At 39.4% G+C, this 26588-nt stretch overlaps 1 protein-coding gene across 9 annotated transcripts in view; it reads right to left on the bottom strand.

Moving 5' to 3' along the window:
* Window positions 1-26588, bottom strand: part of MYRIP (myosin VIIA and Rab interacting protein) — a 221509-nt gene that overhangs the window by 17442 nt on the left and 177479 nt on the right. For all 9 annotated transcript variants that reach the window (XR_010829395.1, XM_066992319.1, XM_066992317.1 and 6 more), the window contains exons 9-11: window positions 23934-24111; window positions 20171-20817; window positions 9212-9451 (exon numbers count right to left, since the gene is read on the bottom strand). Coding sequence is in view for 8 of the 9 variants with exons in the window: in XM_066992319.1 (XP_066848420.1) it covers window positions 9212-9451; window positions 20171-20817; window positions 23934-24111 (1065 nt within the window). In the remaining variant the exon portion in view is untranslated. The remainder of the gene's footprint in view (window positions 1-9211; window positions 9452-20170; window positions 20818-23933; window positions 24112-26588) is intronic.

Raw genomic sequence — 26588 nt, forward strand, 5'->3', positions numbered from 1 at the left:
CCATCTTGTCAAGCAAAGAACTAATATGGATGTGAGACACAGAAAGCAATCTCTATTACAAATAGCTATCACAGAAAAACTAAGCACAGCCATTCTTCTCAAAACACTGGGATACATTATGATTTCATCTGTGCTACCATGCTGCTCTGTTGACACCACTCCTCTCAAATTAAATTGATGCAGTTCATCCAAAATTGAATGTATATACTGATTATGATAATTTATTTTCTACTGAATTTGAGATTAAGAGTTTAATGGAATGAAGAAAACATATATATATATATTATGATAATTCCTAACCAGGCTTACAAATACATTAGACATAATCAAAATGAGAAGTTCAGGTTCCTGAGTTCTTGGTGGAACAGTTTTAAAACCAATGAAATACTAAAAAAGTGTGTGTGTGTGCAAACATGTACATACACGTGTGCCTGTATACATTGAATACAACAAACAGCATCTTATGAAACATCTATACTGCCGTTTCTATGTGTTGTTGGACAGATGGAAAGGATTCCCGTTTTGCTGAAGAGAGTGTTTCAGTGGTCTAAACTACCTATCACTGACCTTTAGCCACTTCCCCTCTCTGCTGCTGTCTCTCTTTTCCCTACTGACGCTGCCAGAATTTCCTTTTTTTTTTTTTTTAAATTAGGGATGCTACACTGGAAAGTGTTTTTTAGAACTATATTTGCATTCTTGTGCAAAGGATGATGAGCAATGGAAGTAAAGCAGATTGATAAACCTGAAGCAACATAAGTGTCCAAACTGCTAAGAGTAGGTGAATATTAAGTACATGTATGGAACTCAGCAGCCTATGACATCTCCACACCACTTCCTTTGCATGTAAATTATTTACTTTACTGTTCGATAGAGAACAGTTGATATCAACAGTTAGATCCAGAAACCGAGCAAGGGAAGCTTTCCATCACTAACAGCCCTGTCAGTATTGACCATGTCCTTGGTGACCTGTACTGCAGTCATTTTTAGCTCCAGTCTCAAACTGTTCTGTAACGCTCTCAGTTGTGTGCCTGTTTCTCAGTTAATAGCCCTCATCTTCGCGTGAGGAATTGAGAGGGACTGGGGAGAAGCTCTGCTTTGCCTTTGGTTGATTCATCTTTTCAGAGTAACTGGACTGAATCCAGACTTGACAAAAAAACAGAACCAAAACCTAACCCTGCCTTTCCCCTTCTCCCAACCCATGTGGGAGTTCATAGTACAGCCTTGAGAATGCCCTGAAAAGCCCACCAAAAGCCCATCTTCTGTACAGGCAAGAAAGATCTGGGACACTGGTCAAGTCACAGTGTGGGACGAAAAAAGCCATCAATTCTCGACCATTAACTGCAGTCATCAACCCTGACCTTCGAAAGATCTTTTGGCTTAAAAGTATGTCCTAGCTAATCAATACCACAAAAACTGGGAAAGAAAGCTAAAATTTCCCTTGATAACTGATTGAAGACAAGCGTACTATGAAAAGACATGCTATTAAGAAATGACTCACAAGTGTAAATTTGGGACTTCTTGCCTTGACTTTAACGTCAATAACTTCATTTATGTGTCCTCATTTAGAAAATGAAAGTTAAATTACCTCACAGCCAAATTACCTTATCAGTCTTTTTGGTTGTGTTAGGTAATTCTCAATACTTCATTTTAACTAATGAATTCAGTCCACTGTGTTAATATAGTTACAGATGTTAGTTTTTATAATTTGCAATGTCTTGTTTATAAAACCAAGGTTCCTATACTCATGAGGAAGAAAATTATTTTCCAGTGGGTATAATATTATGGTTCAAGTTGGAAATGGAAATATTCAAGTCTTAAAATCTGCACAGGATTCTGTAAGAGTATCTACAGGATGATGATGTTGCACAAATGGAAAAAATATTTTTTCTTTAAAATCATCCTTGATATTTTTACTAAAGAAAAAAAAAAGATCTAAAAGGCAATTAAAACTTACAGGACAAAACTTAACTCTAAGATTATGGAAAAAAGAAAAAGCTGAGGGGGTTATGTGTTTTGCTGAATTAAGCATCAACCTTTGACACAAAAAAAGTGATTCCTTTTTTTATGGCTGAGAGAATGCTACAAAATTAATTTGCTTAGTGCTACATAAGAGATACTAAAAATAGCATGTATTTTAAAATACAAGGTAAGCATATATTTGCTCAGTAAATAAAATGAAAACCTGTTCTAATAACCTGATTCTAATAAGCTAAGACTCAAATAGCACAGAATATGAAACCTCATCCCACCAAGAAGAACGATAAGAAATAGACACTATCAGCAATGTGAGAAAGTACCTGTGCACTGTCAAAAACCTCTGCAATGAATTAAGGGTTTTGTTCATTTTTTAAACTGGGAGTTTACAAAGAGTTTTGAAGACCACCACGGTCAGAAACTGCTAAAAACATATTGCTGAAGTATTTTTTTTTTCCTTCCAAATCACTTAATATAGGTGAGTACATCAGAATATGAAGACCATATACCTTATATTTATCTTCTGTTCTTCTTAATTGATAAATACAAATTATCATAATGAATCCAAATAAGAGAACCAGTCTGCTCCACATGTCTACTTTATGCTCGTCACTCCCATAACATAGGTCTGGCTGTGATGAGAAAATCATTTTCTGCAATGCTTACTAAATCTAGTCAAGAGGTTTGGTTTTTCAGGCCTGATATTTCTAGGAAAATAATTTGAGTTTGAGAATTTTTGCTTGGGAAATGTGGAAACCCTCAATCTCACTTTATAACTTTTTACTATGTAAGAGATGTCAGAAGACACAGACAAAATAAAGTGCTCTCACCTGCTGCAATATAGTGGATAAAAATTGCAGCTTTAAATGAAGATCAAAAGTCTTTTGTTTCTCCTAGATAGTGGAAAAGCAGTTAAATAAAAAGGCAGAAAAATTACGTTAACATCTACAGAGGTTAATATCTATATAGGTTCAGACTTAGAGAGAAGTTTGGGATGAACAGCAAGGATAAAGAAACTATCAAATATAAAATACCATAAAGTTTAGATATTAGCTTTATTACCAAGGTATTTAAAACAAAGAAATACCTATTATATTTTTGTTTGTAGGATTCAAAATAACCAATCTCATTAAGGCAGATTTTGCAAATGACACATCATTTTTTATAAAATGAAGCAGATGGGAAATACTGATTTCCACCATGACAAAACAAAGCGGCACTAGCAACAGAAGGAAACTTTTACAGTGGTGTTAAGAAAATGAAAAGCTAGCCATCCCTTCAATTTTTGGATGCTGCATGTGTTTCCAGTTACAAAAGGGTGTGTACCTCACCAGTGCCAGATGCTTGCATCTGAAACACCTATGCTGAACTGAGATGTCTTGTGACAAATCACTTCCTATTGTTTGCCACTGTCCCTCGCCTGGAGTTCACTGTCCCAAGATGAACAAGTGAAATCCTTCACACTACCACTCTCCAGTGCCAAGTCAGTAGGTTTACCTTAACCCCCCCCCAACTTAAGTCTATTTAAACTCATGTGGCTTTCTCTTGAAGCAATGACACAACCACAGTTGCACTATAGGCTGTGCTGTGACAGGTATCACCTAAGTGAGTAGCAGCATTTTCTTGAGTGTCTTCCAGCTAGATCTGATAGAGCTCATCTGTCACTGCCAAGTCTTTGGGCTGCTTATAAAAAACAAGAAAATAATAACTTTTGTTGTTGTTGTTGTTACAGTCTATTTTTCCCACCGTTCTGTTAAAGCAGCTTACACTAATCTTCACTGATTTTCTGGCTGTACCTGTAAAATGGCTTTTACATTTTCTTGGTAAGTAAATAAGTCTTTGGTAGTCAGCCATTCGAATGAGATTCCCATTTCATGCATATTGGACAAAGCTGGCTTGGGCAAGCATGCACATAAATAAGTATCAAATTTGAAACTATGGGAATCCTGTTTACAAAAGTGCTGCAATCCCTGTGTGAAGCCAGCTGAAATCTTACATATTCTGCACTTCTACAGGTAGATTCACTTGCTTAAACACAGGCAGACAAGGTACAATTTGAAACACCTTAAAGTACCTGAGGACTTTCAAACGAAGCTGATGGATGTGATACAGGACCTAGAAGATAATGTTTCCTCTGAACTAGTAGGTTATGACCCTGTAGGATATGCTAGGACATCTCAGATGGCATAATTGCATTGAGCTCAGAAGGTGTCAGAACTGGAGGAACGCAAACATCACTGACGATGATTTAAAACTTAAAAAAAAAAAAAGCAATAAAAAAATGCTCTTGAAGCAACTATGTTGCCTGAAACCATACTCATATTCTGACAAAACAAACTCAGGATCAATTTAATTTTCCATAGTAAAGATCAATAAGTAATAGCAAATATCTGGGAGAAATCTCTTGAATGGGATTTGTGTCCAGCAAATCCCCAGTTCAAAACAGAACATATCTTTGACTGCTTCGTTGAACTGAGAATTTAAAACTTTAGATCCATAATCCAATATGAAGACTGAAGTCTCATGCCTATTTTAGAAGAAAACAAAAACACTGTTTCACATTCTTTTGCAAAAATGTCTTTACTGTCATTCAAAATCATGTTTGTAGGTTGGTTGCAGTTCATAAACTTTAAAGATCATATTTTACAATGCTGCCCATTTTCAGTTTTCAATTCTGGACTTTGGAATACTGCCCAGATAATTAACATCATAATAAAAGCCATCATCCACCAAAATACATGAATTATTTTGAGAATCTTGCATATAAATATGTGAAACAGCAAGTATCTACTGAGATACTGAGAAGATATACAAGCATCTTCTGTCAGCCCAGGAAGATGGCCTTGCATTACACTGCTCAGTTTTATTAGCATGGTAATAGCAATGTAGTAAAGCTAATATGCTATTAAATTTCTTGCTTAAGTGAGCCACAGAGTTCTGTTTCTTTGGGAATTTTTACTCAATCACTTCCAAAGTTTTCAGGCATACAAAGCTGGATGGCAGTTAACCTGCCCAGACAAAAAAAAAAAAAAAAAAAAAAACAAAAAACCAACAACCAAAATACCTAGCAGTTTGTCAGAAAGTTTTCAGTTCAGAGAGCTGCAAGATAACCACCACAAAAACTACTACGTTATCTTCTGTGAGGATGGTGTAGGCACTGGAGTAAACTATTCATGGAAACCCAGCCAGCAGGAGACACAAGCTCGCTCTCGTTGTTACAGCACCGCTGTTATAACATTGCAGCCACTTGTACTGGGATGCTGCAACAGCTCTGTGGTACACAGGAGGGGTTCACCATGTGGTGCACTTCCAACGCCAACAAGCAGCTTCAGACCTCTACCTAACAGGCAACCTGCCTGAAAGATAGAAAATGAGATTGCAGTTGAGTGAAACCCCTCACACTTGCAAGAACAAATGTTTCCTCCTGCCACAGCCTGCAGGTCTTTGGAAAAAACAGCACTTCCGCAGCTACATCAAGGCCACGAGCACATTCTCCAGCAACCAAGTCCCATGAGTTCTCCTTCACTGAATCTCCCCCAGTGAGCCCTGGGCACCCCAGGCATAGCCACCAGCACACACCCCAGGGAGCTGGCTGTCTTTTCTGCTGTGGAAATATGCACCCACATCCACAGCTACCGGCTATTCCTCACACTGAAGAGAGGTGCCAGGCAGATTTTCTAGAAAATGTCAATCTCATCATACTGGTAGTTGAAAAGTGCTAATTCACCTGGCAAGAAATGTAAGATGTACTCTCTCAAAACAAAGAACATGGGACTCTGGCACAAATACACATGAAGATGGTGCTTGTAGCTCATACTTTACTCAAAATAAAGCTTTATAAAACCTAAGATGAGCAAAATGTTTCCAGGAAATGAAGGCATAAATATTGTATGGGAAGAATATTTATGCTGTCATTCATATGATCAAGGAACTTGAAGGTTTCACTTAGGGAGCAGGATCTCACTGCTACTTAACCAACTTACTCACAGGTTGGTGTTGAGAAAAGAATTGTGTGCCTAGTCACATAATAATGTCAACAGAACACAGGATTTAAACAAAAAGTTCCTAAGCCTTGGTTGTAAGATTTTATGAGCAGAAGTAAGTGAAGAAATAGATTAAAGGAAATTCCTCAAGCACACAGCAAGTTGTGAGCAGCAAATCAGTGCAACAAGGACAAGAACTGAACATTACTACCAAAATTTAACTTCCTAATTTTTGTACCTTAAGAAAGAAGGAGTACAAAATGAGAGCAACCAAAGCCAGAAGCCCAAGTGAGGTTTTAACAACTATTTCAGTTTTTATGCTACATGGGACAATTCACAAAATTTGCAAGAGCTAGTCTGTTTTTTAAACAGTATCTCTATGGCTTAGTATCCAATAAAGTAGTCACAGTGATAGACTGCATTCAAAATGCCACATTTATGTAGGCACTGCTAAAATTGTTTTCTAGAATGTAATTCTGTGGTGTACCATGAAATATAGACCTGTCCTGTTCATCTTCATGAAAAAAAAATAGAAGGAGAGAGGAGTGAGCAAGAGCTAAATATACCCCATTTATCATGCTTGGCATTCTCAGGATTAGTATCATTAAGATACTCCCAAGGGGATTTAGATTTTGCTTTTTTCTTTAAGTATTTGGTTAGTGTTTTAACGAGAAAAAAAAAAAGAAAAAAAAAAAGCAAGGCACAAAAAATATGCAAATCACTGTGCTAGTCCAAGTTGCTTCACTAATAGAATAGTTGCACAACATGAACATGGTTTGTTCACACCTGAAATATAGAGAGGCTGCAGGCTAACTCCAGCCTGAGCATTCAGGACCCCATGGCATTTCATTACACAGCTGGAAAAAGCAGGCTTTTCAGGAATCTGCAGTCCCCTCAAAGATCACAGACTGCTTCTGTAGCATAATAAGCACAAAACATTACCTGTAAAGCAAGCCTGCTGTAGGCTTATATTTGCTTTAGAGAGCTGTGAATCTCCAGAAGAACATTTTAGGCAACCATAGGCTTAGAAATGTTGAAGATGGTTGTACTGAAGGTCTAGAAGGGTTTAAATCTAAAGCATAAAACTAATGAGTGTTAATACCCGCCTAAATCCTCAAGTATCCCACATGACCTAAACAAATATCTCAAAGGAAACATTTTCAACCTTCTATCTCAAACAAGTTTGCAGTTATACAACTCAAAAACACAGCTTAAGGGGAGAACTGAGAACCCATAACTTCACACTGAGAACCCAACTTCAGCAAACTCCCCACTACTCAAGCTGTGCCAATTCTTCCCATTGATAAAAGTCTTGATGTAATAAATATCCTATAAAAGTATCAGCTCAGTGCGACTACATGAGATTCCCACTTTCCACTGAAAACCAGAAGTCTAGATTTTTAAAGGTGCAGACATGTAGAAGTCAGATCGTCATGACCAACAGGTATCCTATTTCCAGTGACTCAATGAAAGAGACTTTTTTTTTTTTTAATCTTTTTTTATTCTATGGTCAGGTATATTGTAACAAAAAATTCTTTGTGATTTAAGGTTGCTAATGTGTTCCAGTATAAAGCCAGAGAATAGAAAACTAACAGCTAACAAAGACAATCAGCACTGATAAAATATAAGCAGGACGGCTAAAATACAGTTTTTAATCTGTGTTCAGGAGCTCAAAGCAGACTGTGGGCAAATGAGCTCTCATTTTAATTGCTCAGAATTAGAGCTTCTGTAAACTTAATTTGAAACTCAATGCCCCTATCAGAAGTCTGTGTCTCTGTCTGAGAATGTTAAATACCAGTCTGAAAGATCAATTCCCTACACATGTATTCTTCAGAAATTGGGCTTTTTAAAGAGACAGCATACTGGGACATTTGGCTTTTGAGGCATCTAAAATTACTGGTTCCCTGAAGATAAGTTTTCTATGCTTGTCTCCATTGAGACATGTCATACACTCATTTTAAAGGTATTGCATGTTTATATGCGATTTTACTTTTGGCTAGCTCTGAAGTGGTCAGGCAAATGTACTAGATGATATTTGAAGGTTCCTTCCAAATGACCTATTCTATTCTATTCTATTCTATTCTATTCTATTCTATTCTATTCTATTCTATTCTATTCTATTCTATTCTATTCTATTCTATTCTATTCTATTCTATTCTATTCTATTCTATTCTATTCCATTCTATTCCATTCCATTCCATTCCATTCCATTCCATTCCATTCCATTCTACTCCACTCTACTCCACTCTACTCCACCCTAATGAATTTAGGTATGTCTTCATATTTTAGGTTACCATAGCCACAGCTGGTATTATACACCATCATCTTCTTCAGTATTTCATTGTAAGATGCTGGACAGCCACCTTTCCAAAGAGAAGGCTCGCATCAGAAGACTTAAATCACCTTTAAAGACAACTGTCAGGGATAAGAACAAAAGCAGGCTGCTTGTTTCTCTACAGCTGAAGCAAGTTCTGCTATCAATTCCTCTAATTCTCTCTCTAATTCTCCTCTATGGTGAACTGAGCACAAAAGATGGCTGAATACCACATTCCAGTACACTATATGATATGAAGAGAAATTCAGAAGCAGGAAGGGAAGAGAGCAGGTGTTAAGTGGAGTGACACTTTAAGTCAGACATCTTACTGTAGGGTGAAATGGTGTGAATGGAAGATCTCATTCATTATCAGAACTGACACTGGATTACTGTTTCACCAGAATACATTACTACTGCCAGAAACCTATTAGCTGACAGTGTAACAGGCCATAAAGTTTTAGGGAAGCACAAAATATTCCAACAGAGAGGCAAAAGAAGAATCTATGATACCAGAATGAGCTAAAAATACCAAAACCAGGGGAGCAAATAAATAAAAAAAAAAAAAAAAAGAAAGAAAGAAAAAACTTGAACCTTGCTTGCTGGTTAGTAAGGAGAAAAAAGGAGATCTGAACGTGCCTTTAAATAAAAATATGCAAGTAGATTCACAGTTAGTATAAACAGACATAGTTTCATTAGTATCAATCAGTTAACATGTTTATTACACAAACGAAGTTCACTGCTTTAGAGTTAATGCTGTAGGCTCACAGGAAGAAGCCCACACCTTAATCGAAGTTTTACTTGCACAAGGGTTGCAGACTCAGACCCAGTTTAAAGGACCTATTTTTTTAATCAGCTGTGTTTTATTCTCTAACCACAAGCATCTATTTCTGGATTCTAACTTTTACAGTATTAAGCTCACTCCCCTATAATGACCACTTACCTTCTTTAACTCCTCCTGAATACTTTTGCCATTTTCTTCTGAGGACAAACTCTCCTTTTGGTTTTCAGGGTCTGTTCTAGGTTCAGATTCTTGTTCTTCACCAGAAGATGTTTCCTTGTCACTCATTTTCGCTCCAAGCTGAAATAACCTGGATTTAAGCTCCTCTTCCATAAGGTCGGGCTCGATATTACAATGCTGATCCTCACTGCTTATATCTGTTTCTGATAAATCATCAAAATCCTACAAAGAAATTGGAAGAACAGTAATAATTACTGTATAGGTATAGCAGGAAAACAAGCAGCTTCCTAGAAAAGGGTAGATAAGATCACTCTGAAGAGAAGCTAGAAAGAAAGCAAAGCGTGCTGATAAAAAGTTACCACATCTTTACAAAAGAAGGCCAGTAAACCCACACCTGTTGGATAATATTTATCATTCCTGGCTACTTTTATATTATGTAGAAAGGAACTATCAAAATCATTACATATCTGTGTGCAGCTAATAAAACAAAAGCATAAATGGCGATTCTCGTTCTCAGTACCGCATTTCCATCACTGTCTATTTTGGTGCATATAAAGAAACTGAAGTGCGGGAATGAAACCACTTATCCATGACAACCTGGCAGTTGTGTCCACTTTCCAGCTGAAAGCTGTGCTCACATTCCCTGCTGGCTGGTCTTGAGCATTATCCTTATTCTCTTATGATTACTAGAAACAAGTTTTTAAAAAATCTTTCCTTTTTTAAGTGACAGTATTTAAGATTTTCAGCTTTCCCAGTGAACATTTACATAGGTGGATCCACTACAGCTACAATTATTCTCCAAACACCAGCCTCCTTAGAACAAGTTCAATCTCCAGGAACACCTTTTCTTACTTCTGGATCCTTAAAGGTGGGAAGTACTCAGATGCTTGGTTAAATACGGTTGGTGCTACAGACTTGACCATGACAAGTCCTTTACTTTGCAGGCCAAATAGAAGAAAAACAAAATCCTTTTACAAGTCTGCCTGGCCTGTTGCCTGCCCAATATTTAAAGATGTGGAAAAGGTTTTTTTTTTTTTTTTTTTTTTTTCTTGCAGGAAATCTAAAAGTGCCTGATGACTATATCAAAAACTGATGTCTGCATATGTACCAACTCATTTTCTGGATCTGTGCTGTCTGATTAGAACCCAGTTTCCTACTACAGCTCATGGAGAGAGAGAGAGCATCTCCCAGAACAACACAGCCTATAACGTTAACTGCTTTCTGGAAATGCTATTCTTTCTCTGCTGACTGCTAAGAGAGAGCTCAGAATAATTGGACACTTTGTTCAGTGCTTCAACCAAGTGCATAAAGTAAGGTGGAATGTGATGGGTTTCAGAAGTGACAAATTCTTTGACACAGTGTAATCATGACAAAAACACCCAGGAGGAGGCTGTAAAGAATGCAGCCTGGGACCCAGAAGTGGCAGGCACATTGTAGCAGGTCTAAGATGGTGATTTGAAGCAATTCTCAGATAGGAAATTATTCCTATTTGCCAGGAAATTATTCCTATTTGCCTTATGCTCTCCTACTGTGACAGGACCAGATTTGTCTGAAGAGACTAAAAGCTATGTTTTCTTTACCATTCATTTGGCAACGCATAAACAGGAGATTTGCTTTGCACAGCTACTCTCTCTGCAGGCTCAGCAGTCATATTTATGGACAGTTCAATTACCTCCAATTCTCACGGGAAATGTTAACTGACAACTCCCTCAGAAACTCTACCTGCCCAAGTGCTCTTAATGGATTGACACATCATGTTTGTAGTGTCAGCATTCATCTCTCACACGGTAAACTGTACTGCATTGTCTAGCACTTTCACAGATTTCTGGACTATTTTTTTCTGCAGTTATCTGTGAATCAATTACACAACTAGATTATTGCTTTATAGCTCACTTTCAGAATGTGGAAGGCCTTTTTAGAAAATCAGGATTTTAAAATACATGGCAAGCCATTTTAAAAGGGGAACCACAGGCTCATGTCATAATTTATTTTTTTTCCTGTACAATCAACTTTTGCTGAGTAAATGGCCTTTTCTTTCAAATGAACTTCCAAACTGTTCTGAGTAAGATCAAGAACAAGATTTCAAATCAGTGAGTTTCCACTTTGGTTTTATAATATGTTATGATATACTTCTACTTGCTTCTACGTGACTGGTATATTTTCAACTTTTTAGTAAAAAAAATAGTAACAATATTTTTTCTTCAGATATATCTTGCATTTCACACAACAATTCATTACACTCCCCTCCAACAATTTGGTAATGAAACATACAGGTTTCTAAATTACAATAAAATCTGAAAGTTGTTGCTGAATGCATCTATCCATCAATTTGGAGAAAAACAATCATAACTTAGAGAATTTACAGGATAGAAAGCACAGCTAAACTGTGCACTTGTATTTTAGGAGAGAATACAGTTTAGTGGAGATACATTGTATTAAAGTTGAGATATGTATTATTAGTTATCTGGTCTCAGCTCATTACTAGAATCCCTTTTTATTTAAATGAGGTACTTGCATTTATTTAATAGGTACCTCCAAAGACCTACTCTCCCATCTATCAAATCATGTGGTTTAGGATTATGAGATTTGCTAGTGAGTTCTGACAGCTCTGCACCATGAATGTGGGCTTCCTCTAGCAATGTCTAGACAGAAAGAGTTCACCTTGGGGCTGAGTCTGCAAGGGAGAGAAAACAAATAAACAACCAACCAAAAAAACAACCAACCAAACACCATCATTCAATGCAGACATTGGAGCAGATCAAACTTGCAAAAATAAAAATTTAATAATCTTGTTTAAATAAGCTGGGTACAAAATCTAGCAGAGCAGTGAGGAAGGCTGTCAGTCCAGAGAGGTAGGTTTTCTCACATTTCTACCTCATCGCTGTACCATGCAAGAAGTGCACAGTTCCTCTAGGGGCCTCTTATATATCTGTTTAGCAGATGTATCACAATAGTAACGTACACAAGAATCCATAGTGAGATTGGCAGAATCACAACTACTCTTGATCCTGAAAGAAATGCTGGTCTCCCAGATCACACATGGCAGCACCTGTTGGGTTGATCTTTATTGCCTCTACCCAAAGCTCAGCAAAATCACCTGGAGTCTACCAGCTGGCTTCCCATGCATTTCAGGTGAAGGCCTGATGGGACAATATTGCTAAGCTGTGAGGCTTCAGCAGGATGAAAAATCAAAAATGTAATTTCCTAGGTAAGGTGAGCTCTTATGCTGCTGAAAGAATTGTCCTTCACCCTGTTGTAACAAGTCACGAAGGCTGGGCAAAAGGCTCCAAGCGTGTGCTACAGATGATGTAGGAGAGACACTGGACCATGCTGGAGGCAGGGGGAGGGAAGACAGGAAGGCAGACAGGAAAGCAGGAATTCTTCTTTGGGCATCAACAGGTGACACTGTCACTGATATGTTCCAGTTCTAGCTTGTGCTTTAATATATGTAAAGGAACTTTCCTAATTCATTAGAAGGGAAATAGCTTTTTGCTACATTTTCCAGCACAGGTGAAAGTTATGAGCTGCCTTGTTATCGCTTGGGTTGTTCTGTGTTAGCTAAATGTGTGTTACTGAATACACATCTTTTCTTGGGGGGGAGGGCGGGGGGGGCGAACTTACCTTGAAGGCGTTTATTTTATTACAGCTGCATTCAGATATGTCTTATTATTCATCTTTCTGCTTGTAGTAGTTACATTTGCAAGAATTATTATTTCCTGCTTACATGCAGAGATAATGATATCCTATAATGCTATACTTTGCTGTTTTAGTTATTGGTAGGCTGCTTGGCTTGTGTGTTGAGATTTTCAGGTGGTGGCAGTGAACTGTTTGTGATGAGATGAATTAACAGATTAAAAAAATGCATTAAAAGCTGAAACAACAAATAAAAATAAATACATTGAAAGGAATTATTATTTATTTAATAGATGCTATCTTAAACTTCACGTTTCTTTACTGGTCACACTTTTGCTCTATTTGTTAAGATTACCAACATCCTCGTGTTTGTATAAATCATTGTGTACGTTCCCATTTGCATCTGTCAGAAGCAAATAACACTAACACCTGAAAACAAGAATAAAGGGACACTAGTTTATCTGGAAAGAGAGCTTCAGTGAGGACACGGCAGACTGACACAGCCACAAAACAGTCTCACTAAAAGTAAATCAAGTGTTTCTAATGCAAGCTTAAATCCTTCAGGAGGCAATGAGATATGAAATACACCTTTCCTAATACACACTGGACAAATCACAGAATCACAGAATCGTCTAGGTTGGAAGAGACCTCCAAGATCATCTAGTCCAACCTCTGACCTAACACTAACAAGTCCTCCACTAAACCATATCTCTAAGGGCTACATCTAAACGTCTTTTAAAGACCTCCAGGGATGGCGACTCAACCACTTCCCTGGGCAGCCCATTCCAATGCCTAACAACCCTTTCAGTAAAGAAGTTCTTCCTAATATCCAACCTAAACCTCCCCTGGTGCAACTTTAGCCCATTCCCCCTCGTCCTGTCACCAGGCACGTGGGAGAATAGACCAACCCCCACCTCGCTACAGCCTCCTTTAAGGTACCTATAGAGAGCGATGAGGTCTCCCCTGAGCCTCCTCTTCTCCAGGCTAAACAACCCCAGCTCCCTCAGCCGCTCCTCATAAGACTTGTTCTCCAGACCTCTCACCAGCTTCGTTGCCCTTCTCTGGACTCGCTCGAGCACCTCCATGTCCTTCTTGTAGCGAGGGGCCCAAAACTGAACACAGTACTCGAGGTGCGGCCTCACCAGAGCCGAGTACAGGGGGACAATCACCTCCCTAGCCCTGCTGGCCACACTGCTTCTTATACAAGCCAGGATGCTGTTGGCCTTCTTGCCCACCTGAGCACACTGCTGGCTCATATTCAGCTGCCTATCAACCAGTACTCCCAGGTCCTTCTCTGCCAGGCAGCTTTCCAACCACTCATCTCCCAGCCTGTAGAGCTGCTTGGGGTTGTTACGTCCCAGATGCAGGACCCAGCACTTGGCTTTGTTGAACTTCATGCAGTTGACCTCAGCCCATCGGTCCAGCCTATCCAGATCCTCCTGCAGAGCCTTCCTTCCCTCGAGCAGATCGACACACGCACCTAACTTGGTGTCATCTGCAAACTTACTGAGGGTGCACTCGATCCCCTCATCCAGGTCATCGATAAAGATATTGAAGAGGACTGGCCCCAGCACGGAGCCCTGGGGGACTCCACTCCAACTGGATTTGGCTCCATTCACCACAACTCTTTGGGCCCGGCCATCCAGTCAGTTTTTAACCCAACAAAGCGTACGCCAGTCCAAGCCACGAGCAGCCAGTTTCTTGAGGAGAATGTTGTGGGAAACAGTGTCAAAAGCCTTACTGAAGTCAAGGTAGATCACATCCACAGCCTTCCCCTCATCCACCAAGTGCGTCACTTGGTCATAGAAGGAGATCAGGTTCGTCAAGCAGGACCTGCCTTTCATAAACCCATGCTGACTGGGCCTGATCGCCTGGTTGACCTGCAAGTGCCGCGTGATGACACTCAAGATAATCTGCTCCATGAGCTTCTCTGGCACTGAGGTCAAGCTAACAGGCCTATAGTTCCCCGGGTCTACCCTCCAGCCCTTCTTGTAGATGGGCGTCACGTTTGCTAGCCCCCAGTCGACTGGGACCTCCCCTGATAGCCAGGACTGCCGATAAATAATGGAAAGCGGCTTGGCCAGCTCTTCCGCCAGTTCTCTCAGTACCCTCGGGTGGATCCCATCCGGCCCCATTGACTTGCGTACATCCAAGTGCTGTAGCAGGTCACCAACCATTTCCTCATGGATAGTGAGGGCCACATCCTGCTCCCCATCCCCTTCCACCAGCTCAGGGTACCAGGTATCCAGAGAACAACTGGTCTTGCCGCTAAAGACTGGGGCAAAGAAAGCATTGAGCACCTCAGCACCTCAGCCTTTTCCTCATCTTTTGTAACTAAGTTTCCCCCCGCATCCAGTAAAGGATGGAGATTCTCCTCAGTCCTCCTTTTTGTGTTGATGTATTTGTAAAAACATTTTCTGTTATCTTTAACGGCAGTAACCAGATTGAGCTCCAGATGAGCTTTGGCTTTCCTAATTTTGTCCCTGCACAGCCTCGCAACATCCTTATAGTCCTCCTGAGTAGCCCGCCCTCTTTTCCAATCATTATAAACCCTCCTTTTGCTCCTAAGCTCGAGCCACAACTCTCTGCTCAGCCAGGCTGGTCTAGTTCCACGTCAGCTCGTCTTTGGGCACGTGGGGACTGACCACTCCTGAGCCATTAAGATTTCCTTCTTGAGGAGTGCCCAGCCTTCCTGGACTCCTCTGCCCTTCAGAACCTCCCCCCAAGGGACTCTGCCAACCAGTGTCCTGAACAGCCCAAAGTCAGCCCTCCAGAAGTCCAAGACAGTGGTTTTACTGGTCCTACTCCTGACTTCGCCAAGAATAGAGAATTCTACCATTCTGTGGTCACTCTGCCCAAGACAGATTCCGACCACCACATCTCCCACCAGTCCGTCACTGTTTGTGAACAGAAGGTCTAGCGGGGCACCTCCCCTGGTAGGCTCTCTAACCAGCTGCGTCAGGAAGCTATCTTCCACGCTCTCCAGAAACCTTCTAGACTGCTTTTACACAAATCCTTGTGTACAAATGGCTGATAACTCAATGTAATCTTAGTGAACACAAAGCCTCAAAATAAACCAAGCAAGCTAAGTCCTGGCTAGTTCACTCCAGACACAAGTCTCTGCTACATCATGGACAGAAAGCTCTAAACTGAAATAGGAAACAGAGATTAGAAACTCCAGTTTTTAGAAGATGACACAAATTGTGAGGTTTGCAGGCAGTTTCTCTATGAGTCAGTGTAATTTCGGGGCAGCTATTTTCGATAAACAAATCCCAAGCGCCATCCCGTGGGGACTGGCAGTCCAGCAGCGCTCACCCCTCACCTGGCTGCAGGGCAGCAGGGGCAGGACAGCTGTAATTAACAGGTAGGATCTTCTGATAAAAGAAGCGAACTCATAATGAGGACACTTCTGTCACTGGAAGCAATTAAGTGACTCCGCTTTCCTTCAGATATATAAGAATTACAGCTACAATAAGCAGCATATCCTGCTCTCAAAAATATAATGAAAGCCAATAAAACAACAGTAGTAATGATGAAAACAGACAGAGATTGATGGTTTGAGTGGCTATTTCTTGTAAAAAAGTGACAATTTGGAAAATAATTATCATTAAAATCAGAGAAGGTAGATGTAAGGTTGCACATCTCAATTCACGTTCCCCAGGAATTTGTTTCCTGTGCTACATAAGCAATCAGAAACTTCCTACGGTAGGATTTTGTTTTTATCAGGGCAGTTTTAATGTCCTGCTCTACCTGCTTCATGACAGTGTTTACAGCCTATCTACAGAAAACCCACTAAAGCAGGTTGTTCTTTTACCTATCATAAAGTGGCAAAATGTCTCCCCTAACTCAGCACAACTTGATATCTGTTTTCAGGTTTTCCTTTTTAAGACACTGCAGACTTCAGACTATAAATTTTCTGTCAGACATAAAGTCAGCATTCTAGTTTTGAGTCTGAAACACATCTTAAGACATGCCACAGCATTTTTCTAATCTAGGTACTAAATCTGGATTAAATATATATATATATATACTTTTTAATAGAAATTCAGTTGTGAGCTATGAAATGATTGTGATTGTTCCAGAATGTTACCACTAACAACTCTCCAGATTTGGAGCAGGGAGAGAGGAAAGGGCCCACTTTCATTTTAGCGTGTCTCAGGGAGCCACAATAAAGAAATCAATCTTCACTATTTGAAAAAATATAAAAGAAAATCCAACGTTTACATGGCTAAACTGAAATCTACAATGCTGATGAAAACACAGTGGTTAACAAGTTATCCTGTTATTATTATAATGCAGTAAAGTAAGGAAAAATTAAGTTTATTCGCTGTCATTTACATATGATCAGCTGTTCATTGTCTGATGTCTTGATGCAACATGGTTTAGGAGAGCATTTTGTGTGGTTTCAGTAAATTCTCACTAATCTCAGGGTGTGAAAATCTATGACGGGCTTAATGCCACACAATGAAGCTTCCTTAAATTTACAATCTGCAGTTTACCATATGTATGCTATCACTTTGTGCAAACTGTTCACCTGTAGGGCTCTCTGCTTCAGTTTACATTTTACCTAGATTAATACATTATTTTGGGGACTACATGAGATCCTGACATCTCTTGAATCTCATTTTTCTAAGCAACACAAATGATGCCTGGTTAATTTAGTATCATACCTCAAATCACATTCCTCATAGTCTTCATCATTTTAATCGCTTCCTAGAATTTCTCACCCCTAGCAACATCCTTGCTATAAATTGTACTGACCAGTCCATTCTTGCTCCGAGCAGTGCTTTCCCTACCAAGGGCTGGAGGAACAGGTGGCTGCTGGCAGGCACCAACTGTCACATCAGCCACCGGGGTCTGTGTGTGTGTCTAAACACAAATGAAATGCATGCACACCCATCCATATTATTATACACAAACTTCCTAATGAGAATTTCATTGTTTTGAAAACATGGAACCAGAGTGCCGCTTCCTGCTCCACTGTGACTGAGGGAGCAGGAGAGCAGGAACAGTCTCTTTTTGCCTAAGGTAAAAAGGAGAATGGCTCAGAATCCCAAACCTTGCGTTTTGAGCACAACAGAGAGGTCTGAGCAGCACTGAAGATACAAAGCAACTCACAAGAGATTTGGAAAGAACTATCACTTTCTGCACCAGCTTGCTCTTTGAAATACACACTGATCTGCTGAAGGGTGCAGTCACAGCCTGGAAGCACCCTGCCTCTCTGTTCTCCCCTGGAGGGGACCTAACCTGTTGTAGTAGGCTTATGTGGAAAGGGGTTTGGTACCAGGGGGGCTGCAGGGATGCTCTCTGTGAGCAGAGCCCAGCAGCTTCCCCATGTCAGATCAGAGCCAGCTCCAGCTGGCTCCAAAAGGGACCCACCGCTGGCCAGAGCTGAGCCAGGGAGTGATGTTGGTTGGGCCTCTGGGAGAGCAGACTTAAGAAAGGGGAAAAAAACTGCTGCACAATAGCATCTAGGAGAGAGGAGTGAGAAAACGTGAGAGAAACAATTCCACAGACCCCAAGGTTAGTGCAGAAGAAGGGCAGGATGTGATCCAAGCACGGAGCAGAAGTTCCCCTGTGGCTTTTTTTTTTTCCCTTATTTAATTTTATTTTTTTGCTAGAAGTTTGCTTCTAGTTCTCACTGCTCTAGTCTGTTAGTGATAGGCAATGAATTACATTAATCTCCCTATGCTGAGTCTCTTTTGCCCATGACAATAATTGTTGAGCAATCTCCCTGTCCTTATCTCAACCCCTGAGCCCTTTCCATTGTATTTGCTTCCCCTCTTTCTCTGCGGAGGGGGAGTGAGAGAGGGATTGTGGTGGAGTTCAGCTGCCCAACAGGGTGAAACCACCACACCTGTGAGCAATGCTCATCTATACTCTGCAGACCAGTAGTATGTAGAAAGCTGCAATATGAATATAAGCACACACATACAGAACATGCACAAATATGTAAAGCCAGAAATTGAAATATATTTCTGTGTACAAAACATGGTCTTTGTACAGTCCCTCGAAAGTTCTGTTATTCTGTCTGATGTTCTAAGAAGTCTTTAATGGCCACTGATGTGTTGTTGGAGCACAGTATCATATCTAAGTCCCCCTCAACAGCTGTAGATCATAAATGTATGAGGACATGACTATAAATGAGTCAGTATAGAACACCCACACCTGTCTCCTAAAAGCAGAAGGAATAGATACAGAATTAACTATAGTTTACCCAGCATTAAAAACCCGCTCAAATCCTATAACCCTAACCTTGACTTATGATCAACTGTGCTGATGTTTTTCAGTGGGAGATACAGGCTAGTAGCACAAGCAAAGGGTAACTATTCCAGACATTCTAAGATTGCTTAGACAACTTTAAAGATTGGATCGGGTTGCTTGTAGTCAGAGGCATAGGGAGAAGACATTTAGCTCCTTGCTTCAGGTTCAACATTTTTGTACTACAGCAGTGGTCCAGCTACAGGATGTGAGAGGAGTAAGATATGGGAAATGGAATTGAACAAGTATTCAGTGTTCTCTTCTTCCAGAGTTAGAAGTGTGTTTGCACTGCTGAAAAATTCTGGGGGACAACTGGATCCCTTACATGCTATCAGTCCATAGCCTGGAAAAATCCTTGTAAAGAAGATGACTTCTTTACTTTCTGGTTATCTCATAATTGTTGTTTGAAAGAAATGTTTGGGGAGTGCTTTGCTATCTTTAACATCTATGATCAGTTTTTCCAAATTTGAGCACTTACTTTTTTTTTTAATAAATTGTCTAATTATTTAAATCTAAGTAGTTTGTAAACACTCACTAAAACACTTTAGAATTGAAACAATCAAGTGATCAATTAAAAGCAGACATCATTTGGACCATATTTCAAAAATATTCCTTTCTGAATTTCTGCTGCTCATTATCTTTATCCCATACGATGACAACAGCATACCAAAGATTCCCAGGTATATGAGTTATTTCTTATTCCAACAACAAAGGCGTTAGAATAAACAAAAAAGTCAACAGGTAATTACTCAACATTTGCTAGCTGTTGGCAAACCCTGCCTTTTTTTTTTAAGAACACTGCATTTTACAGTATTAACAATATCATTGATCAGATGGAAGTGGCATATCTGAGAAAGAAACAAAGCCTGTTCATGATATGTTTAACACTTTACCTTTGGTTCTTCTTGGTTATGAGGCATGAGGAGGACAAAGCTTGCAAGAACACTGCACCTTCCACTCACAACTCACATGCTATTGACAACACAGCTTGATTAGTTTTGCCCTGCTATTTTTGAGATCGCATTCAGAAAGATCAAACACAATTACCTGACTTAAATTCTTCACGTTGGCTTTTGTGTGTTTTTTTGCTTCACATATCTCTTCAGAGATTTTGTTCTTCCTCCACCTTCTTGATTTCTTTTGTAAATCATAATGAACTTCTTCAGTCTCGCTGCTATCCGAATATTCCAAGCTGGTTGCCTGCGGATTGAAATTTACATCCAGCTCTCCGTGGAAATGCTTTTTTTCCGTTCTGGGCACATCACTCTGAGTTCTGCTTTGTAACCAGAGAAGTTTGCTAGGTCCTTTAGCTTCCTGGGAAGAGTTTACTGAAGATGTTTCAGAATCAGAGAACAGTGTCTCAGTATTGATATATAACCCAGAGGAAGGTGAGGTTACTGCCTGGTACTGATCATTACCATAAACCCACTCAGAATCATACTGGGAACTGGTATAATAGAAATCATCTGGTAATTGCCGAGGTCTTTGACGCAGCTTGTTCAAGGCCACATTCCAGTTGTAGTCATCCTCGCTGTCTGAGCCCATCTCATCATATGCGGACACAACAGTGGATTCATTCTCCAAAGCTTCAAATACTTGACTCTTTGGTTTGGCGAGCATTCGAGGACGAGGCAAAGTAACATTCTGCAAAGCCACCCAGTTTCCATCAGTGCTTTGTAAAACAGGAGGAGGATCTATGAAAATGAAAGAATAACAAACTCTTTAATTACCACTATGTTATCACAGTGTGTAGAGCTCATTCTGCTTGCCAGTTTACAATCAACTGGCTGCAAATTGGAAGGTTCAGAAAAACTAATGAACAAATGAATGCATTGTTGCTACTATAAATTCTTTCATTCTCTGAGCTATGCTACTATACGTTCAATCAGAAGTCACCATTCAAAGTCATGGTGATGACAACTGCAAATGTGAGAATGCTTGGAACAAGGCTTTTTTTTTTTTTCCTGAAAGAATTTTTAGGAAAGAATGAAGAAACATCAATACACAGACACATATAAATCCCATGTTTCGCATATGTCTTTGATTCTGTGTGCAGTTTTGGTGCCCCATCTTGAAAAGGAAAGATGGAAAAGGATCTGACAATAGCAACAAAGTATGAGCCAGGTTCTGAAATAGCTTCCTTTTAAGGAATGATTAAATCTGGAGAAGAGAAGACAAAGATTCATGCTAGAAAAGATGGGGGAATCTCCTCCAATCTAACTACTAGAGAACGTCAAGTAAAACTAGTGAAATCTAGGTTCAAAAAAAATAAAAGAAAAAAAAGGGGAAAAAGAAAGAGAAAAAAAAAAAAAAGAGGGATGCAATGAGTACCAGACCCGTGGAGCTTCTTGCCAAGGGTGTTATGGATACTGGTAATTAATCTGTGATAAAATGGAGATGGCTACGGACATGCAGGAAGAATCCATTGAAGGTTACTAAATACATCAAAACAGTTCCAACCGAGGCATACTCCTTATTGTAATAACTGATATAGGAGAAAAAAAAGGACTCGCTATCAAGCATGAGAATCTTTCTCCAGCGTGAGAAGCTTTCTTGTATTTTCCAACTATGCTCACTAATCTCAGTACAGGATTCTCTTGAGAGAAAGAAGACCTTCTTTCCATAAAAACATCTCTCCTTTCAAACAAAGCAACCAGCTTTGGAAGACATAAATCTCTAACAAAAATTGAATTCAGCTACAGCACATCACACGAACATCATGCAGTGGAGGGCCATACTGTTATGTTTTTTTCTCTCCCAAACCATAACCCCTTATTTTGCTTAGCAGCTACACATAAGAATCAGTCTAACATCCTCAGTTAACTGAAGAAAGGACAGGATAATAGTTGATTACATCTTAGAACGTAAGCAGGACAGAAAGGCAAGCCGCTGAGAATTTGTTTGAAAATACCTGGTTCAGTTTTATCCCAACTTCAACTAATGTCAAATGGTTCCTTCCTGATTTTTCAAAACATAGTCACTTATTTGAAAGAATGGATTTTGTACACAGTTCTTTGGGTATTCATTATAATTTATACATGTGAAAATGAAAATAGATTTTAATAAGTCTCATTATGAAACTATTGCAAATTCAGGATTTGGCTCTTGAGTCATCATTTAAACCAGTGCAAATTGTAATCAAAATGAATTGTGAACAGCTACATGACTAAAAAATGAATTGTGAACAGGCTACATGACTAAGAATGCCCACTAATGTTACCACTCCAGACACTTGGAAGAGACTTCTCGCATTTTCTGCAGCCTAATACAGAGCTATTTACTACTGCACAGGTGAGATCTTATTTCAACATATTAGCACACTCAGCTATTTAATGTAAGAAAGAAGCAGAGCAAATCCTCTGAGTAGAGCACCTGAAAGGAAACTGGGTCAATTTTCCTTTCTGCTATAGTTAAGCAACTGTTAAGTAGCAAATTGCCGAACAGTTGAATTCAATGAGATTGAAGTGGGTTCTTAAATTTAAGCACCCTAGTTTACTGAAAATAGGCCTTCAGCTAAAATGCCCAGAACAACATTTCTGACAGGAGGTTGAATGAAGAGTTCACAAAGTAAAGCATACTTAGTTAAGTCAGATTTTAATACTACTTTATTATCACATAATTTTCAGGGGGAGGAGACTATTCACGCTGTCTAATTTCCAGCCTCCCAAGTTCTGCAATTCCTCTCAACTGACATTACAGCAGCATGAATCAAATTGATAGGTAGCCTTGTCAGGGATTGCTAAAGGGATCAGATGGTCTCTACAGCTGCTACAAGAGAGGGCACAGGAATGAGCAGCCCTGTGTCATGGGAGAACAACAGCAAAAGGTAGGTCAGCTCTGCTGTTCCCCATCACTTGGAGCCAGGGGCTGCTGCTAAAATGAGCAGTTCATTGCTTCCCATTGTGTCAACGTGATCATTAGCACACCTGTGAGGATGACAGCTAACCAACTCTTTTGTGCAGCAGTTGCCTGATGTGGCTTCATGAACAGTAAAGCCAGAACAGGAAAAGAAGAAATTGGACCCCAGAAGAGCAGGAACCAACTTTTTCAAATACAGCCTGTACTTAACGGCATCTTGAAGTAAGCAGGGAACTGCATTCTAATCCAGGGTGCTGGTTAAGTAACGGAGCTGACTTATGATGTTACTTCATACATTGTCCATATTTACATCCATATCTAATGCACACAAAGAGGGAGGACATTGGTCTAGGGAAGCTGATGGTCTGTGAAGTTCCTACTCATACAGCTTCCTCCAACGTGTGCAGAAACAGCTGTTTTCAAGGCTGCACAGCACGCTGCGCTGGTGAATTCATCAGGGTTGAAAATAAAGGTGTGAGGGGGAATCTTAAACTTGAATTATTTCACTGTTTGGTTCACTATGTAACCTCAAAAACAGTTAACTTGTGCAACAGAAGGGAGACTGTGGGCATATGCAAACTCCTTCAACGGGAGGACAAGTAAGTAGGAAAAAAAAAAAAAAGCGGGGCCCTTAAGCTCTTGTGTCTTAGAAGCTCTGAAACACATCCAAGCTAGATACCTAATGTTTCCTAAAATTCCCAAATCAACTTCCCAAATGCCCAGATTTTGAATCTCTCCTTGGAAAAAAGCAATGGTAGGATAAGCAAGGATACATGCCAATGCGCCATGACACACAACCATCGCCAAATTCTCAGACATTTTTATATGTGACACCTGCAAGCACAGATGTCAACAGAAATTTTGTGGGCAAAGTTCTTGCTTTAAGTCTTACTTATTCCACATGGGTGTGAGAACCAAAAAAAGGAATCATACTCGTACTAGAAATATTTACTTGTTTCATTTAGCCTGTCCACACTTTTCCAGCTGGGTAATGCAGAGAGCTTGCGTTCCTTCTGTTTCCTGAATTGTCCTTTCTGCTGCCTCCAAAGAGCCTCAGACACAGACGATGCAGGGTCTAGTCCTTTACTGGGCATATCTTCACTAGCCAGGGAAAATGCAGACTGAGACCTCTGTGGGAATAAAAATCAATGAGCATAATTTTAAGATAGAAATATTTAGTTATCAAACTCTTTAATTAGTATGAGCATGGAAGTGTGGGGACTGCTAGCATCCAGAAATGGAATTTAAGTGGAACTTAATGAAACTTGATAATCTTTAAGGTCCCTTCCAACCTGAGCCATTCTATGATTCTATGATGATTCTAAGTTTCAGTGCTAGATTGCATATTTATGTGCATTTCTGATGTTATGCAAGGAGGCAGGAACTTGTTTGAACTACAAGGGACCAGATGGAAAGAAGTAATCAAGGTGTAGCTGTTCTGAATGTGCTTGATGAGGACTGATATCTAACAGTTCCCAATTCAAGCTAGCCAGAAAGAGATCCCATTGTGGTGAGACATGATGATCTATTGTTGGCTCAACAGGCCATCTGTTGTAACAATTTTCAGAAGTTAAAAATTAAGAAGAAAAAGCAAACAGCCTGTTCCCCAGAAATAAATCTGCAACTCAACTAATTTTAATGCTGAATTCTTTTGTTTGCTAGGATATGCATATCACACAATATGCTGGACAGTTTTATACAATCTTGCTAATGCATTCAACATAGCCTACAGTTGCACATCTATTTCTAGTAAGGTCACATTTCAAGCAAAAATGAGGTAAAATACTGTTATGATTGGTTAATGAGCTCTATTACTGAGGGAAAAGGGTTTCCCTTTGGATCCACATAGATACATCAGATATTTTAGTTTTGATTTAGGTATTGGGATCAGTTACAGAAGTCATATTTAAATTTGGCCAGGTTTTCAAAAAAGGTGAAAGCTGGCAGTGCCCTGCTGATTTCAGGAGAATTCACTCTTACATGTCAAATCATCTGTGTAATTCTAGAGACATGGCTAGAGCAGATTGACTCAAGTTTTATTATCCATCTGACACTATTTTGCTGTAGCAAAATTTATTTATTTTTAATTAATAATTTCGCTTTTGATGACTACATGCTTAGGCATCTTGTAAGGCAAAAGAGATCACTTTTTGAAATGACAATTAGCCTTTTCCCCCTTAACTTCTTACCACTCAAAAACTCTTTCTAGGCCTCCCTTGCAAGGTCATTTGAAATTGCCTGTATACACTAGGGTTTCATTAAGAAGTATGCTTTCAAGTAGTTCAGCTTCTTTACGCAGGCCATGTTGGCACTCTCAAATCTTTGTACATTTTAACTCATGTTCAAATTACAAATAATTAACTAAAACTGTTATTCTTAAAAGGGCCAGTTTTTGCCTGCATCAGAGCTCTGCTTTGCACTGTTGCTGATGAGGAAAAGGATAACTTGACTTTGAGATATTTTCAAGTCCCTTCAACTCCCAGGTCAGCATAAGCATTGCTGCGAGTCCTGCTGGCTTGAGAGCAACACTTACACACCTCTCTTCTGGCTGTAGCTCCTCCCATCTGAAATGCTCCTGTATGGAACCTATACATCATGCCAGAAGATTTAATTAACTGCAAATCTTCCCGTATCTTTGGCTCAGCAGCATGATTTCATAACAGATTCAGTAAAATGAAACATAGCCATGCACTAGGGTTTAGTTTGGCTTCTGAACTCTGGAGGAAAAGCCAGAATTATTGTCCTAGAATCAAATATTTTACAAACACAATGACCACACAACTTGGTGAAACTTGTCAATGCAAAGACAGCTCCTAATGTGATGCATAGGAATGTTTGCTTTCAAATTTGGTGACATGAACAACTAAGAATCACCTCACAGTCCTGTATAATTTTATTTTGTGGAGTCTTTCAAATGAGTCACTTTTACTTTCACAAACTTCACCTATAGTTTGGTGTATATTCAGGCTGTTACAAACCTCCAACCAAATCGAGATCACCTAAATCCTCTCTAACCCTGTAAAAGGGTTAATAATGTAACAATATAGACAGGTAAATAAACTATATTACTATAGAATTTGCTCCTTTTACTTTGTTTTCATCCTGTTATACAACTTGGTGAAAGCCAGGATATATGGACAGTATAAATAATTTTCCCACAAAGTTGCTGCCTAAACAATGATAAAGCTTAACTTTGCTGTGACTGACTTCACTTAGTTATAAAAAAAGGACTACCAAACTTCACATTCTTACAATCAATTAGGTCCAGTTCATGTCTGCCATATACTCTGATATTTTTGTGTTTAAGTTGTCACGTACTGAGAGCAGCAAGTGGTTGTGTCTGTCCCTATGTGCACAGTACGAAGAACATTCCCTTAAGTGAGTATTTTTGTCATATATGTGGCAAACAGACAGACAAGAAGAACTGCTGAAGAACCCAGAAGGAATATCCTACAGTAATAGTTTAATCACTATTATCTGTTTTCCCTTATTACTTAAAGAACTGAATCATAAGGAGGAGAAAAAAAAGTCACGAAAACCTTAAGTAGTCTGTTTAATGATAACCTGGGCTTAGATAATGAAAGCAACATGTTTTTTCTTATTTATG

This window comes from Anser cygnoides, chromosome 2 (assembly GCF_040182565.1).
Source record: "Anser cygnoides isolate HZ-2024a breed goose chromosome 2, Taihu_goose_T2T_genome, whole genome shotgun sequence".
In the NCBI taxonomy this organism is placed as follows: domain Eukaryota; kingdom Metazoa; phylum Chordata; class Aves; order Anseriformes; family Anatidae; genus Anser; species Anser cygnoides.